This window comes from Erpetoichthys calabaricus, chromosome 2 (genome assembly GCF_900747795.2).
Source record: "Erpetoichthys calabaricus chromosome 2, fErpCal1.3, whole genome shotgun sequence".
In the NCBI taxonomy this organism is placed as follows: domain Eukaryota; kingdom Metazoa; phylum Chordata; class Cladistia; order Polypteriformes; family Polypteridae; genus Erpetoichthys; species Erpetoichthys calabaricus.
The window spans coordinates 330,638,025-330,656,497 of NC_041395.2; the positions used below are offsets into that span (position 1 = coordinate 330,638,025).

The 18,473-nt window shown below is 37.5% G+C and overlaps 1 protein-coding gene across 1 annotated transcript in view; it reads right to left on the reverse strand.

Moving 5' to 3' along the window:
- ptprja (protein tyrosine phosphatase receptor type Ja) overlaps nt 1-18,473 on the reverse strand; it is a 203,072-nt gene that overhangs the window by 50,100 nt on the left and 134,499 nt on the right. Inside the window, exons 14-17 of the mRNA XM_051922621.1 lie at nt 17,006-17,257; nt 15,932-16,186; nt 12,288-12,551; nt 6,224-6,490 (exon numbers count right to left, since the gene is read on the reverse strand). Of these exons, the coding sequence (XP_051778581.1) occupies nt 6,224-6,490; nt 12,288-12,551; nt 15,932-16,186; nt 17,006-17,257 (1,038 nt within the window). The remainder of the gene's footprint in view (nt 1-6,223; nt 6,491-12,287; nt 12,552-15,931; nt 16,187-17,005; nt 17,258-18,473) is intronic.

The following is an 18,473-nucleotide window of genomic DNA, read 5'->3' on the forward strand; positions in this document are numbered from 1 at the left end:
TCATTTAAGTTAAGTTTTTCCTTTATCAAGGTGCACCCCAGAATGGCAAAGTGAGAACAGGTGTTCAAAAATATCTGCAAATTTATTAAAAATTAAAAACCAAAGTGTTGCTTTTGTTTTGTGCTTTGGGTCATTGTCATGTTGGAAGGTGAACCATCTGCCCACTCTGGAGCAGGGTTTCATTAGGAGTATTTTTGCTCATCTTTTACTGAGGAGAGGCTACTATTTAGCCACTTTGTCATAAAGCCCAGCTCGGTAAGAGTGTTGCAGTGATGGTTGTTCAAGAAGTTTCTTGCATCTCCACACAGGTTCTCTGGAGCTCAGTAACTGTGTCCATCAGGTTTTTGGTAACCTCTGTTACCATAGCCCCTCTCCCATAATTTCTCTGTTTGGCTGTGGTTGTTTCAAACTTCCTCTGTTTAAGAATTATGAAAGCAGTTGTGGTCTTGGATGAGGCTGCAGGAGTTTGGTATGGCATTCCCTAGATTTGTGCCACAACACAATCCTGTATCTAAGCTCTGCAGGCAATTCCTTTGACCTCATCGCTTGGTATGTGCAGAGGTGTGGGACCAGAGGTGAGTAGTAATGAGTTACATTTACTCCGTTACATTTACTTGAGTAACTTTAAAAAAAAAAAAAAATCGTACTTCTAAGAGTAGTTTTACTGCACCATACTTTTAACTTTTACTTGAGTACATTTGTGAAGAAGAAACGCTACTCTTACTCCGCTACATTGGGCAACACTCGACTCGTTACTTTTTTTCCATTTATACATTAGATACGCTATATAAGTCGCCAGTGGATCTACTGCATGACTGTTTCACCGATCAGACATAGCAACAATAATCACATGACTCCGTTTCACCAATCAGACGTAGCAACAATAATCACATGACTCCGTTTCACCAATCAGATATAGCCATGCAGTCACATGACCACACACAAACTTCCTGTGTCTGCAGCCTGTGAGAGACTTTTTTAGTCATGCGGGGCTCCTGTTCACTGCTAAACGGTCACAGATTCACTGTAAGAACCTTGAGAGCCAACTTCTGCTTGACGCTTAGCCATCACTTCACTGAGTTAAAAACAAGCAGGTTTTAACCAAACATGCACAGACACAGATAGTCATGGTAAAGTGAGACTTCTTGTACGTGCACAAGCTGCCTTGTCCTAATGTTATTTTCTATCAGCGGTGCTATTTGGAGGGCAAGTGTGTGACGATGCCAGTCCCCTACAGGCTCTTTTCTTTGATTCCCCCTTCTTTTTTTGTGCCGACCCATATATATACTGTACACTCCCGTCTCCGTGGGCCTTAATCACACGCTGCAGAAAGCCAATGAAGCAATTGAGAGAGGTGCAGGTGCAACTCGCTCCAACTACCTCATTAACTCCCCGCGGTCGTGCAATTGCACCTACGGAGAGTGACACGGCTTTATGGATTTGAAGCTGCAGACCTGCTACACCACAAAGTGAATATGTAGTATTATACTGTCTGTGTACAGGTTATCTTGTCACTGTAAGTAGTTTGCACTGTTCAAACATACATGTTACCTACTGTATATATTGGCTTCAAAAGCTTTGTTGTGAAAAACTGAGATTTGGAACTTTGTGTTATTTGTGCATCTTTATTTTGTAAAGATGTTATTTATTTTTACTCATTTTTTATTATTTGGAAATAGCAGAATTTGCACATCATTTTATATTTTTGTCTGTCTTATTACAACATTTCTAAAAAATAAATCATTTACTATGATCAAAGTTCCTCAGTACTTCAGTAGTCTTTTCACCAAATACTTTTTTACTCTTACTTGAGTAATTTTTTAGATGACTACTTTTTACTTCTACTTGAGTAATATTGCTTTGAAGTAATGCTATTCTTACTTGAGTACAATTTTTGGATACTCTGCCCACCTGTGTGGGACCTTCTATAGACAGATATGTGCCTTTCTTAATCAGGTCCAATCAAATGAATTGAACACTGGTGGACTCCAAACAAGGTGTACAGTAATCCCTCGCTATATCATACTTCGCCTTTCGCGGCTTCACTCTATCGCGGATTTTATATGTAAGCATATTTAAATATATATTGCGGATTTTTTGCTGGTTCGCAGATTTCTGCGGACAATGGGTCTTTTAATTTCTGGTACATGCTTCCTCAGTTGGTTTGCCCAGTTGATTTCATACAAGGGACGCTATTAGCAGATGGCTGAGAAGCTACCCAACTTACTTTTCTCTCTCTCTCTCTTGCTCTGACTTTCTCTGATCCTGACGTAGGGGGATTGAGCAGGGGGGCTGTTCGCACACCTAGACGATACGGATGCTCGTCTAAAAATGCTGAAAGATTATCTTCATGTTGCTCCCTTTCTTGCAGCTGCTTCGTGAAGCGACATGCTGCACGGTGCTTCGCATACTTAAAAGCTCAAAGGGCACGTATTGATTTTTGATTGTTTGTTTGTATCTGTCTGTCTCTCTCTCTCTGACATTCTCTGCTCCTGACGGAGGGGGTGTGAGCTGCTGCCTTCATTGCAACTGCTCTGTGCCGCGGTGCTTCGCATACTTAAAAGCCAAACAGCCCTATTGATTTGGTTGCTTTTCTCTCTCTCTCTGACATTCTCTGCTCCTGACCCGCACTCCTTTGAAGAGGAAGATATGTTTGCATTCTCTTAATTGTGAGACGGAACTGTCATCTCTGTCTTGTCATGGAGCACAGTTTAAACTTTTGAAAAAGAGACAAATGTTTGTTTGCAGTGTTTGAATAAAATCCCTGTCTCTCCACAACTTCCTGTGTTTCTGTGCAAATCTGTGACCCAAGCATGACAATATAAAAATAACCATATAAACATATGGTTTCTACTTCGCGGATTTTCACCTTTCGCGGGGTGTTCTGGAACGCAACCCCCGCGATCGAGGAGGGATTACTGTATAAACATCTCAACGATGATCAATTGAATGGGCTACACCTCAGCCAGACTTCAAGTGTCACAGCAAAGGGTCTGAATTACTTACTTCAGTTTTTTTTTATTTTTGATAAAATTGCAAAAGTTTCTAAAATCCTGTTTTTGTTTTGTCATTGTAGGGTTCTGAGTGTTTCTTGATGTGGGAAAATTTTAACTTAAAGGTTTTTAACACAAGGCTGCGACATAGCAAATGTGAAAAAGTGAAGAGGTCAGAATACGTCCTGAACGCACTGGATATTCTAAGGCTGTTGACAGTAAGGAATATTTAATTTAGATAAAGAATATAAAGGTGATGAGGTTTTGCAATTACAGCTGAGATCATTGGATGCAATGCAAAAGCCAAGAGCTGCGTGTATGAAACTTAATTTACAGTGACTTACAAACCTCAGTTATGTTGTATATTGTCAACAAACTTTTGGAATCACAAAGAGAATCACTGCAGGAAGTGAAGCACTAAATTTAGAGACTGCAGTCGAGAGCCTCATCTATATGTCCATACTGTCTCGGTACTTAATTCAACGAGATTGTAATGCAAGTACTGATGTGGTACGGGAAGGCCTGCCGTGAAATCGTTCCAATTCATCCCAAAGATGTTTATTAGGGTTGAGGTCAGGACTCCATATCTTTATAGATCTGGCTTTGTAGACAGGGCCACAGTAATGCTGGAATAGAAAAGGGCCTTTGTCACAAACGTGCGCATGGGAGGCAGCTAAAGGGCTTGAGTAAGGGCAGTTCCGAGTAGGGGTGTGCGATATTGGAAAAAAAAAATCTCGATATTTTCTGGGACTTTGACGATAACGATACTTCCAAGATAATGTAATGTATTATTTGAAATTATATTGAATTATATTTTTGTCATCTATACCTTTACTTATCAGATCTTTTTGTATTTTTAAACGACATAATAAATAAGATCAATTTAACTTAAACTGCATTTTATAGAGGAACCCCAAATTACTCACCGATCGCAATATGAAGCCTATGCCCAAAACAAGGTAGCCTCTTCCAGTTATTAATCCGTAGTGCACTGACAACGTTAGCTCCGCTGTCTGTGGTCATGTAAACCATGCGGTCTTCTCCCAGTGACCTTGGTGCCAGCACATCTTTCAGACCTTGCGCAATGATGTCACCAGTGTGATCTTGTGGGAAGTATGTTGTTTGCAAACAGAAGCTTTGCAGTTGCCAGTTTTCGTCAATGAAATGCACCGTCAGGGAGAAGTATGGCTCGGATGTTCGGCTTGACCATAAATCCGTTGTTGTGGCAAAATGTGAAACCTTTTGCAGTTTATGCGTCAGAGTTTGGTGACACGAATCATACAACTTAGGCAGAGCTGTTTGACTGAAATATTTTCGGCCAGGCAGTGTGTACCTTGGGTCTAAAGTATTCAAAAGTTGTTTAAAACCATCTCTCTCAACCACTTGAATTGGAATCATATCTTTTGCGATGTAATTGGTTACGGCGTTTGTTACGTCATGCCATCTGTTGCTTTTCTTGTCATAAGGCACTTTTTTGCAGAATGAGTCCGCTAAAGTTTGCTGAGTGTGTTTTTGTGCTTGTACCTTCGTTACTTTAGACTTGTGCTGGACAGTTGACTCCTTAAGCTTTTCGTATTCTGTGCGGTGGTTAGTTCGCAAATGGTGAAACAAGTCAGTTGTCGAGCTGTCTTTAACGCCAACCGATTTACCACATAGTTTGCAGATTGCCGTCTTTTGAGCAACATCAGTCTTTTCAAAACCAAACCACTGCCATGCGAGTGAGAATGAACCACGTCTGGCAATTAATTCTGACGACGTAGATGGCGAGGCTGTTTTATCATCTGGCGCTGTTTCTTCACTCATTTTGAGGCAGGGAGCGATGCTAACTTGCGGCGTGCTGGACGTGCACGCATACGCAACTCGCTTTGGTGGTCTATACTGTTGCATTAGTGAATGAACTCTGTGTTTCTTTTTTTTTTGCAAAGCTAGTTACATACTCAATAATTTAATCTCATGCATCGTTAAAACAGCAATTAAGATATAATCGTAAACTATGTATATCGCACACGCCTAGTTCTGAGACATACCGGGATGTGGCACAGTGCACTGACTCTTTTTCTCCCTTGCCTGCAGACCATTCACGGGAGATCCCACCTGGTCTTCTTGACGTCTGAGCCAATGGAAGGAGACCTTGCCGGCTCCGGCCCCTGTGATGTCACATCCGGGCTCGCACCAATGACAGAAGACCTTCATGAGTCCGACCCCTTTGACTTCACTTCCTGTCTTCCCCTTTAAAAGTCTCCACCTTTTCCCTGTTCCCTCAGTTCTGTTTTGGACTCGGTTTTGTGCACATCAGTGCTATATCTATTGAACGCAACTTTGCAGCCAGGAAACCAAATTATACGGGTGGCTGCCCTAAACCGTTTCACGACTCTTATGTCTGGTTATTGTTACACCTTCCTCAAACTTTTATCACAATGTTGGAAGCACACAGCCATCTAAAATGTCTTTTGAAGCTGTAGCATTAACAGTACACTTCACTGGAGCCAAGGGGCTGAGCGCAAACCCTGATAAACAGCCCTAGACCGTTATACCTTCTCCACTAAACTTTACAGTAGGCACTATGCTGTCTAGAAGGTAGCAGTCTCCTAGCAGTCACCAAACCTAGACTCATCCATCAGACTACCAGTTAATGAAGCGTGACTTATCACTCCAGACAACACGTTTCCACTTCTCCAGAGTTAAATGGTAGTATGCTTTACACCACTACTGCTGATGCTTGGCATCGCACAAGGTGATTTAAGGCTTTTGTGTAGCTCTGCAGCTATGGAACCATCTCATGAGGCTCCAGGCACACAGTTATTATGCTAATGCTAATCCAGGAGACGTTTGTTATGAGTCATGCTATGTGCTTCAGCACTTCGTGGCCCGACTATGTGAGCTTGTGTGGTCATGGCTAACTTTTTGTTGATGCTTGTCAATGAGATTGCATGGCTATGTCCTTGATTGTATGCACCTGATAAAAATTTGGTGCAGCTAAAGCGCCTGAACTCATTAATCTGGAGAGGTGTCCAAATATTTTTTGACATAAAGCAAGCATTGAACAAAAACGATTTTTAATTATTCCACAAAATGACTTCATGTTCTAAAAATATACCTTATTGTTAATTTAAAATTGTCTAACAATAATTAGATTAAAAACCTTTACTTAATATTTCTTCAATATTTCATATGCAGAAAATCTATAAAGTAATAGTAAAAATGATTGCTGTTACGTGGAAAGCACTTACTTGAGATTCCTGTTTTGCAATTTAGAACAACATCAGAACTCTTCTCACCACATGATATAGTTGTTATTCTGATAGTGTAATTGGCAGCATACTTTAGATTGTAAACTGTATAAAAATTATTAGAAGGAAAAGCTGTATATAGGCCCTGTGTATTACTAATAGAAATATTAATTTCTGAATATGAACCACTTGGAGGTTGCCATGTAATATTCAGCACTGGATTGTTATCTGGGCCAAAACAATCTGCATTTTGTACTTGTGCAGCATCTGCAAAAAAATGACATGAAATGTTTACTTTCAAAATTTGAAATGAAAAAAGAAACCTAAAATGCTATTTTTTCTTTTTCCATTGCTGTTATACTCTGCAAGCAGTCAGCTGCATATATTATATGAGAAAAGACATTAAGATTAAGCAGAATAAATTATGTAAAATGTATTCTAAAAATTATGCTAAATAAATAACACTGCAGATTTGGATGTAGAGTATTTTGGTAAAGGCTATCATAATCAACAAACATAACAAGTAATACCGTACAAGTGAACAGCAATCTAACAAACATATATGCCTATATATATTTTTATTTTTCACCCACTGAACATTATTTAATTGCATAATTGTACAGATTCCACTTACATTACAGCAAATTTCATTAAACAAGTTGTTAATTTATTTCTATAACTATGAACAAAGGCAAACATAATATTCAAAGTATGATGATTGTTTACGGAAATGTCAAATATATGTTATACACGTAACAAAAAAAATATTTATTGCAAAAAAAAATCCCCCTATACTAATATTTTAGCACTTGCAGCCAAAAACCATATAACATTTCCGTGGTTATCCTTTCCCAATTGAAACCTTACTGGACTAAACAGTACATTGAGTAAGTCAAGTTGAAGAAGTCTACATGTCCTTTTAACAGCTTGGGTGTTATTGCTGAAGACTCTCTTAGTAAATTGAATAATGTATAAACACAATACTGCGGTGGGTTGGCACCCTGCCCGGGATTGGTTCCTGCCTTGTGCCCTGTGTTGGCTGGGATTGGCTACAGCAGACCCCCGTGACCCTGTGTTCGGATTCAGCAGGTTGGAAAATGAGTGGATAAACACAATAACCAATGTTAACAATTTTTTTAATAAAAATCTGTTTCTCTAAATTTTTGTCGAATGCTGAACCCAAGTGTATGTCATACTACAGTATTCAATGTATTGTCATTATACCTTACATTACAAAGAAATGTGTTTATTGATAATCCTGTGTTCTGCCGTAATTAAGAGAGAGCAGATTTAACAGAATAGGTGGCAAGAAATGTAACATAATAAAAAAAATCAAGCAATATTCAGTATTACATAATCAAAACCAAAAAAAGAAAACCTAAATAGAAGACCCAATTCCCTTGCAACACTGCAGCAGCCACTTCACAAAATGGCAGCAATTACACTAAATAAAACTGCTTTGGAGGTGATGCAAGAATAATTTAATTAATGAATATTGAAAATTAAAAAATATTATCAAAATTGAAGGTTACATACTTCGATTTAAGTAAGACTTCGAAAAGATTTAAATCAAACCTACTTCATAACACCCTGAAATAGAAGCACTGACAGTCACAAAATATTATGGGGTAGAACAATGCAGTGCAATTGACATGGCTCACTATATACACAAGATATCAATAAATAATACCAATTAATAAATGTATGCAAGTATCAGAATAAAAATCTAAACATTAGATATAAATATAAAATACTCTCTGTATTCAATAGGATAAGTGATAACCACAGAATGCAACTAAGAATGATTATTAAAATCACGTAATCCATGCAGAATAATATACTTGTAGGTCTTTAACAGGCATAATTTTGTTATAGTTCAGGGGCCTCATGTATAATGCCATGCGTAGAATTCACACTAAAACATGGCGTACAGACACAAACAGAAATGTGCATACGCATAAAAAAATTCTGATGCATAAACCTGTGCATGAGGAAAGTTCCACACGCTTCCCCTTTATAAATCCCAATCAACGTGAATTTTAACACACGGGCACATGTCTACAGCGCACTCTGAGTCCTCCCAGAATTTTGCTGAAATTTTATCTGAATATGCAAATTAATATAAATAACCCCTTCTGTTCAGTGTTTTGTTAAAAGACTATGGTAAAAACACATGTAAAAAAGAAGAATTTCGTAGAATGCGAAGTGGAGGTCCTACTCAGTGAAGTGGAAGCAAGGAAAAATGTACTATTTGGTGTTGTATGAGCAACAAAAGGAAACTGATGGAGTAGCACTCAAAAGTTCAAGTTCAGAAAGTCACACAGTGCCCAAAATAAAAAAGAAGTGGTCAGATGTCAAAGTCGACGTGAAAAGGCGAGTATCTGGGTGTCATATGGAAGCGTATTAGGGCCAGAGAGAAGAAAAATAAAATAGGGACACTGAAGAAAAAAAGGTCTATGCTGAGATTAAAAGTCTTTAATCTTGAAATTTATTTTGTCATTAAATTAGAACGCCGTAAACTTCATCTTAAAAATCAATGTTTAATTTACTAGGGTTTCTCAAATCCCACTGTAACTATAGTAGTACATTAAATTCTCCGTATTCTAAGTGTTTCCCGACCCAGTTGTTAATCACTAAGTGCTTCTTAAACGGGCTATCTCTTACACTGACAGGAGCGTGCAGGCAGTGATCTGCACAAAGAATACATTACATTCATGATATTACAGCTCTCTGAACATTTTAGAATACTAAGATGTATACTTGATGTCATCTTCATGATGAAATGCATTAAAGTATTGTGGTGGATTGCCGGCTTTCGATTCCGGCTCTCATCCCCAGGCCGCAAGAAGGAGCTCTACCAACAGCGTGAACGTCCCCCGAGTTCCAGCAGGGCCTCATGGACTATGTAGTTTTTATACGCAGCCCTGCTGGATACCTTGGGGGCCACCAGGCGTCGCTGTAGGGGGGCTCGTAGGCTCGTATGTGCCCTATAACCCGGGAGTACGTCATGGTCACGTGACGGGAAGAAACGACGTGCTCCCGGGGTGAAGAAAAGGACTGTTTACCCTGACCCGGAAGGAATAAGGAACTGTGGACTGTTGGACAGGAACACCTCCGGGTCAGGGTGTATAAAAGGATTGTGGGAAAGCCCAGGAGGAGGAGGAGAGTATTATTGAGAGTTTATTTGTGATTTATGAGTGTGGAGTGGAGGGTGCTTTGTGCACAGTATCATTATTTAATAAATAATAATTATTCTTTTATCCGGTGTCTGGAGTGGTACCTGAGGGTGTTAGAGGTGGATCCACGCCTCTACTGCTACAGTATATATTAAACATGTTGGGGCACTGTGGTGCAGCGGTGCAATGAGCTGGTGCCTCATCCTGAATATTGTTCCTGCATTCCAGAAGATGCTTGCTGGTACGTGCGCAACCCTGGATGGAATAATTTATTGCAGCAGTACACTCTCGGTCAAACATGAGGCTAAAGATCTGTGCTGGTATCCAGATGGTTGCCAGTTCGAATCTCCGTCACTGCCAAAAGAGATCCTACTCTGCTGGGCCCTTGAACAAGACCCTTAATCTGTAATTGCTCCAGGGGCACTGCACAATGGCTGACCCTGACCCCAAGGGGTATGCGAAAACTAACAAATTCCTAAAACAAGAAATTGTATAAGGCGAAATAAAGAACAAAAACATACCAACCCCCAATTCCTGTCCTTCCGTTTCCTTTCTGTACGTAAGAAATCACCATACAATAAGTGTCTAATAAATGTAAAACCAGCCGTAAGCTTAGAATGCTGATTCTTCAAAACTATTAAGGAACATTGAAAAATCTTTGTTATACTTGTTTAATTATTCCATCCATCCATCCAGGCTCACGCCAGTCCCATTAAGCACAGAGTGCGAGTCGGGAACAATCCCTGGACGGGGTGCCAGGCCACCGTGCCCTCACATGTTTAATTATTAACAGTATACATTATTTAAATGTAATTTATCTGTAAAATGTAATATACATATAATGTATTTCATCATAAAAATGATATCAAGTATATCTCCTAGTATTCTAATAGCACACAGCTCCAAAAGGATAGCTTTTGGAAATCTAAATCGACTTAGAAGCCAGTCATAATCATCTGTAAATACGTGCTCTCTTCTATGGAATTGAATTTCTTTATTGTCATTGTATGGTACAATGAGATTCAATATGCAACTCCTCGATAAACTAATCTTCCTATAAAATTATAAATAATAATAATAATAATGTGATAAAAAACAATGAAAAATATACACTATGAAAGCATATTGTATATATATATAGTGCAGATAGTGCAAATGGTTCATAAAGTGGCTCAGGTTGTGCAATATTACAGTTGTAATGCAAGTTTACAGTGAGGTAATTGTAATTATAACTAGAAACAGTTCTACCAGAAGCACTTGATGGACTGATTAAGTGCATTATATAGCTCTTGGGATGAAACTGTTTGAGCCTCGAGGTCCATGCAGAAAAGGCTCTGAAGCGTTTGCCGGATGGGATAAGTTTAAATAGAATGTAGCATAGGTGAGTGAAATCCATGCAGATGCTTGTGGCTTTCCTGAAGCAGCGTGTGCTATAAAAGTGCTACAGGGCTGGAAGCTGTACCCTGACTATCCACTGCACTCTTGACACAACCCACTGTAGAGCTTTCCAAACAGCTGTTTAATAGCTGTGATACCAAACACAAATACAATGGATTAAAATACTCTCAGTGGTGCAATGAGAGTAACGACGCTAACGCAGCTATGGTATTTGGAATAGTTTGGCCATTCTGTACACTATTATATTGTTTATTATATTGTTACAGAATGATTACAAATTAATTACAATCAAGTGCCTTGAATTTGCAAATGATATGCAATTAATTTCGGTGTGTTTGATAAAGCCTGCATCATGGATGTGAATCTAAAAAAGAAAGGGAGACCACACATAAACTGTAGCACTGCTTTGACGCTGGGTGCCACTCGTTTGCAAAACTGAGCAGAAAAGTGCATAGGCATGATGTGAGGCTGCAGTGAAAATGTGCGTGGCTTTGCCCCAAGTTTGGGTTTGGTACATGTCGAAGTGAGCATGGAAATGGGTGTACGCCGCAAGATTTTTGTGTGTACGCACCATTTATACATGAGGCCCCAGGTGCATTTGAATACTACTGTTTGTATCATAGTGTAAGCAGCTAGTGCTAATATTTGTAATATTTTACATTTACAGAGTAAAAAATGCAAAAGTTTACTTTTTCACAAGAGTTGCTTACTCAATCTTAAAGACCTCTGGACCTAATCAGACTAAAGGGACAGACAGAAACAGAGGGGAAAAAACAAATAGAGAGGGGGGTGGAAGACAGAATGGGACATAAAAAATTGGAGTGGATTTCTTAGTTGGCCATTTTGCATGGTAAAAAAATGGAAGAAAACTGTTGGTTCACTTTGAACTTAATGCTACAGACAGGCAAAACAGATCTCATTGTGGACAACGAGGCCAAATGATTTCCATTGCCTTTGCAGTCTGCAGCAGTGAATCTGCATTTTCTCTTATACGAGTACCTAATGATGTTCATAAGGGTCGGTATATAGAGCTGGATAGCATTCTAAGCAGTCAAAGTGGAGAAAGTGCAGAAGAGGGTGTATGATCAGAACAGCAAAGAACAGAGAGGAATACAGAGCAAGAAAATAATCCCAGATAAACATATAAAGGGAGAAGTGTTTGGACATTAAATTAGAAACAGGTGAACACCACTGTTATGAAATTAACACACTTCATCAACATTTAATTTGATTTCTCCAGTCATTTTTATGGCTGCTTTTTGCAATATTCTGAAACCAAGGGATAATGTGGTGAGGAACCAAGATATCAGATAAAAACTGGTGATGTTGTATAGTTAAACAGACAATATACTCTAGATAAGGAACAGATAAGAGATTTTGCCTTAGGTCCTACAATCGATCATGCGTTCAGTATAAGACAGTGTTAGTTCCTTTGTTAGTTACTCATGTCAGACTATTCTTTAAGTTTTCTTCACATATTTAATACTTACTTGTGCATCCTGTAATGGTATTAGGATATCCTTCTGTTGAATTATCTGCAGCCAAAGCAGTGACATTAAATGAGAAGCTAGTCCCAGATGATAATCCAGTCACATTAAAGAAAGACGTGGAAGTGTAGAATGTTGAAATATAGCTCTGTTGGTCAAGTACAATGATTTTGTATGAGACATTGACACCTTGTACTTGATGCCAGGAAAGCAGTATAGATGTTTCTGTGATTGTAGTAGTATTAAGTTGCTCCACTTTGACAGGCTCTAGGCATTCATGAAAATAAAATAGAAGTATAATAAATTAACTGCACAGAACAGTTTCGGTATGTTGAACAAATATAGGTCTTATTCATGTTAAACTTGATGTTATAATACTATGACTACTACTACTACTACTACTACTACTACTAATAATAATAATAATAATAAATCAAACACTACACAGATATTATTACAGATTTACCCAGTGTGGTCCACAGTTAGATAAATGTGTTTTATATGACTACAGTTTCACGTCAATTCTAAACCAAAATAAAGTTAAGGCCAAGCCATTTCTCCCAGTGTTCCCTTAATAAAAGAATATTAGACTCTAATTTGCATATTAATAATTATTGAATGACAGAACTATAAGTTTACATTAACATATTTTATGGAGTGGTTGTTTTCTCTAACCAAGCTGCCTTACCTACAATCATTGCTCAAGGGGTAAGGAAAACTGCAAAATGAGAGATGAACCAAATAAAAAGGTTTGATTTGAATATAACTCCATTGTATTTAGCTATTACTGAAGTGAATTCTGATATTTATTGTGACTATGGTACAGGTGTGTATCCTTGGGGTAAACTAAGCATAAAGAACTATGAGCTTTGAAGAAGGAAAAATATCAATTGCATCAGTCACTAAACTATAGTCAAAATACTGTTGCTCTAGTTGATAGTTTTAGTTCTTTAATTTTTTAAATAAAAAATTGAGTTTTATTTTCATTAGTCTGCATAAAAATGTGCTACTTCTTATTACAATTTATTGACAGTGATTAAATTCACTGATGACTGGGGTCAACACAACCTGGAGATTCTAATCAGAAATGAGAAGCTTTAGAGACAAACTGCACAGTTACAATATTTCAGATTAATCAATTATGGCGCATATACTGTATAAAGGAAGTCTGGTGAACTGGAGGCAGAAGAGGACAACACAAAGCAACAGTAATGCCCTAGTAAAAGAGACAGAAACCAGCACCGGCGGAAATGTCTCACATTGACCTGTTATATCTCACTTTTGAATATTCTGACATACAGTAGGTGTTGATTTTGTAATCAAAACATATGACTCATAATTTAATGTGCTGTAACGACTGTCAGGACTGTGTGGTTGATCAATGTGTTTTGTGAGCTTTTGTTTCTATGTGTTATAAATATATATCTCTCTATTATAAAAAAAAAAAAAACTTGGGATGAGACTGCGACGAGACGTGATCTTCTGAAGAGAGATCTTTGAGAGACAGAGACAGAGAGACACTTTCATTTTCTGTGAGACGGGCAAGTCACGTCATACTTACAACCTTTGGAAGCAAGTCCCGTGATACACATTCAGAACAGGTTAAAGATAATGGAAGTAGGAAAATTCAAAAGTCTCAAGAAAATGAGAGTTTGTTTAGCACAGACAAACGGAAAATATTACTCAGTGAAATAACGAAACAGCGTAAAGAGATTGAATAGTGTTTGAGGATGTCTGGGGGAGAAGAAAGACAAGGCAGTGACTAAAACGTTCGTACGAAATGCAGATCACGCGGCACGGGAGCAGCAGCTGATTGAGCAAAGAGGAGATTAAAAAAAACAACTGTTATTTGCTTCCCATTGTATCACCGTTTAAGAGGGGGTTTTGGAGGAGCGACCGTGTCTCCTTTGGGTGCGTTCAGCCCCCCTCTTCACAACAATGCGGAAAATATTACTCAGTGAAATAATGGAACAGCGAGAAGAGATCGAGTAGTGTTTGAGGATGTCTGGGGGAGAAGAGAGACAAGGCAGTGACTTTAAAACATTCGAAGCTCCGCACACAATGCAGATCACGCCGCACGGGAGCAGCAGCAAGCCAGCAGCTGATCGAGCAAAGAGGAGGTAAAAAAAATCAACTGTTTTTTTGCTTCCCATTGTATCATTATTAAAGATGGGTTTCAGATAAGCGACCGCATCTGCTTGGGGTGCGTTCAGCCCCCAACCCCCCCCCCCCTTCACAATGGCACATAGCGCTTGGCGGGGGAGGGGTTGGCAAGCGAAGCCCCATTTTATATATATCTATTTTTAGTATTTATTTTAAGTATTACTACTAGTCCTTTTCAGAAATACGTTAATATTCACTTCACAGTATTTTTGTTTTGCTCTTATATTTTATTCATTTTAGGTACATTTGCATATAATGTAAAAAGCACCTATTACGATTACGATGTCTCTCTGTCTGTCTCTCTGTCAGTCTGTCTGCATGAAACAACTCGCCTCCTACTGCAAAGATTTTGTTGAAATCTGGCATTCTTATTCTTCAAGAAAATGGGTGGGACAGTTTCATTTTCATTGAGATGCAGTATGCTGTTTAAAGTTTAGAAATTTAAAAATCTCCCTTTGCACAGCAGTGCTTAATTTGTGAACTTGTCTACCTCAAAATAGACAAACATTCTGTGCAACTGCAATTATGGATTATTTTAATGTTTCAAACTGACTTTGTATATTTTCTTCTTTTACTGTCTGACAGCTGCTTCTGACATAAAAAGAGTATCCCCAGTACAAACTACTCAAACACTGGGATAGTTGTGTGCGTGCAAGCTACACTTCTGCCGCACCCACTCACTTCTCCAGATGCCTGAGGTAAGTTAACTATACCAGAAAAATAAAAAATAAAATAATGTAAAAAGAAAGGGATTATGTAAGCAGTGCTTTGTAATCATAAATTACACAAATATTTACTCAGTATTTACGATACACTAAAAAAACCCTTATTGCTGCAATTATCTGCACATTATGATGAGTCAGTATTTCTCTGCCACTAGAAGTTATCGACAAAGCTCTGGACATGCTCTTCATTATGAGCAGAAGCATCTAACAATTTTCCCTTGAGACTTCAACAGAGATTGTAACTCTCCATAAGATACCTCCTTCAAAAACACTTTAGCACATCCTGTATGCTACAATAGGAATATAAGTGTTATTTTTATTTCCCACTTTATTTCTGTTTTCACAGGGTTGCAGTACAACCAACTCTCAGTATTACAAAGGACATAGCAGCAAAACACCAAAAACAAGACTGAGACGCACTTTCAGGATATCACAGGTAAAACTAAGATGCTTATTTAAATGCAAAATACTTCACCAGAAGCATGAATAGGGAATATAGAAACTCCACAAATCAGTCAGCACAGAGCAAATTTAGAATAAACATTCTACTATTCTTCTTACCTGTACTGTCATTTGATATATTCTGTATTACTAAAAATGATTTTCATCTTTTGAGTAGTAGCAACTAAATCAGAATGCCCAAAAACAGCATAATTACTTGTTTCCTATTGTGGCTCACCTAATATGTAATACTCATAAAAAGCAGTAATAAAAGTGAATACTTTTTAATTAACAACATTTAATATTGTCAGAGCTTACTTGTGTATTGCGTGATGGTAACATTGTTTCCTTCTGTTTTATTATCCTGCGCAACTGCCGAGACACTGAACCTGTAGCTAGTCGCAGGCATCAGTCCAGTCACATTAATAGATGGCATATTTGTCAAAAGTACAGTTCCACTGTTCAATAAGTATACTCTGTATGTCACACTGCCTCCATATGGTGGACTCCAGGAAAGGGATATGGAGGATGTTGATAAAGCAACAGAGGTAGGGTTCACAATGACGTTAGGCACTGAATGAGCAAGAAATAAGCAAAAAAAAAAAAGATTATATATATATATATATATATATACAGTATATAAATAAAAGAAAGTATGACATTACAAATTACATATTATTTTTCTGTGTACCACACTATGGTAATTGCTTAAATCAGAATAACTAACTTAGACTGTACTTTACAAACTAATATAGATAAATAGAACCAAGAGCATGTTTATAAATAAATATCAGTTCCATTCCTCATCCTATAAATTTATAATATAAATGAAAAAAAATATTTAGTGTAAAATCTATTATGGATATGGGCAATTCAGGATGTAAATTTCAGATTATTAAATATACTGTATATAGAGAAGTTATTATATTTACTTATACTGTAGGCTATTAAATAATAAAGTATGCATTTCAGTGTTTATTTCCCTTTTACATGTTATGACGTATGCACAGACAGCATGTACAGTAGAAGGTCTTTGAAAAATTAACCAAAATAGGATGTTACTTAATAAGCTCAAACTGAAAGTTAGCTCATTTTTTTATTTGCCTCATTATTCAAAATCTATCCTAAATTTAAATTGGTTTTCAATATACTTAAGAAAATATCAGTATGAAAAAGGACAGGCCAGAAAAAAATTAATAAAGGATAAAGACATTAGCTTAGGATATCATAGGTAGAAACACACATACCATCGTTAAACCAAAAAACACCTCACTGCTTCCAATCAATAAATACTGTTAGCCATAACAGGACCAAGAACAAATATTTAAAGCCATATTATTAATGCTATTGTTGAATAGATGCTATAATTCTATATGGACAGACAAAACTCACGTGTATATTGTTCGATGGTAGCACTACTTCCTTCCGTCTGATTATCAAGCGCCACTGCAGTTACTCTGAATGTGTAATTTGTTGCTGGAATCAGATCAGTCACGGTAATGGAGGAGCTGTTGGTCCAGAATATCTTGCTAGTTCCCACTACCATTACTCTGTATGTGACACTGCTTCCATTTAGCAGATTCCAGGACACTAATGCAAATGTTGATGAAGCTGTGACAGTAAGGTTGCCAATGGGGCCAGGTTCTGTGGATGCAAATAAAATGGTGTTAAATATAATTCTAAGTTTTATGATTTAAAAAGTCCATTATGCTTGTGGTATTCACTCATGAGTAAAAGATCTACATGGAACCAGAAACAGCATTTTACTACAGTATTTTTTAAAATATATTTTACAATTCTTTTGTAGAAGAAAACAAAATCATCACTCAATTTGTTCATTTCTCTTAGCTTCAATATTTATCTTGACCACAGTGACACTGACTGTAGACACAGGGTACACATGGACATCAGATCAGTCACAATAAGGACCAAGTCATTTCTTAAAAAAGCACCTCTGTTGTTTGCTGCTTATACTCTGTACTATATGTGATTCTGTCTCCACCTGCGTGAATTCAGGAAAGAATTATGGCTGTTACTAAAAACACAACAGTAAAATGTACTCTCAGGTTATCTGCAACCAAACAAAAGGACAGTAAAGATAAACTAAACTCATTAAACATGCAGTTTTCAGCCATTTAAAAAAAATACTGGAAATAATAGTGACACAAAGGTAAAGGTCAATTTCACAATAATCAGTTTAAAGTTAGCAATGCGATATTTCAACTATTTTGTGACGGCACATTTTGCTGAGAGTTGCACTATTGTTACAAGTACGAGTAAGTATTGATTTAGCCTCAGTTGTTCACAAAATCAGAAGTTTCAATGGAAACTCAGTTATTTGTTACCTGCCTAGAATCGGAACTCAACAAAAAATTCATTAAGATAAACAATTAAGATATCAGATATAATCTAAAACTCTCAGTACATTACCTTATCTGCTGTTGAGTTTATTTTTGGAATTTTGGAAATTTTTAAAGTACTAGGGCAGCGTTTCTCAACCTTTAAGTATTTACAACCCTAGTTTTCATAACAGTTTTAATCGTGCCCCCCTTAACGTTTTTCTGAAAGGAGCCCACTAATACCAATTTGTTCTTTTTTAATTAATGATATATCATAGATGCATATTTTATTATACCGACTTAACTTTAATTGACATTTATCTAACTCTATATTTATTTTTCTAGTATCAGAATGTAGTTTAAGTGAATTTATTTTGGTTTCAATAGATGTATTTTTCATATTTTTGATTCTTGTTTTCTTTTTTTCACATCTTCGCGCCCCCCTTTTTTGTTACTTCGTGCCCCCCTAGGGGTGTCCGCACCACAGATTGAGAACTAGAGTGTTGTACCGTGTTAGCCAT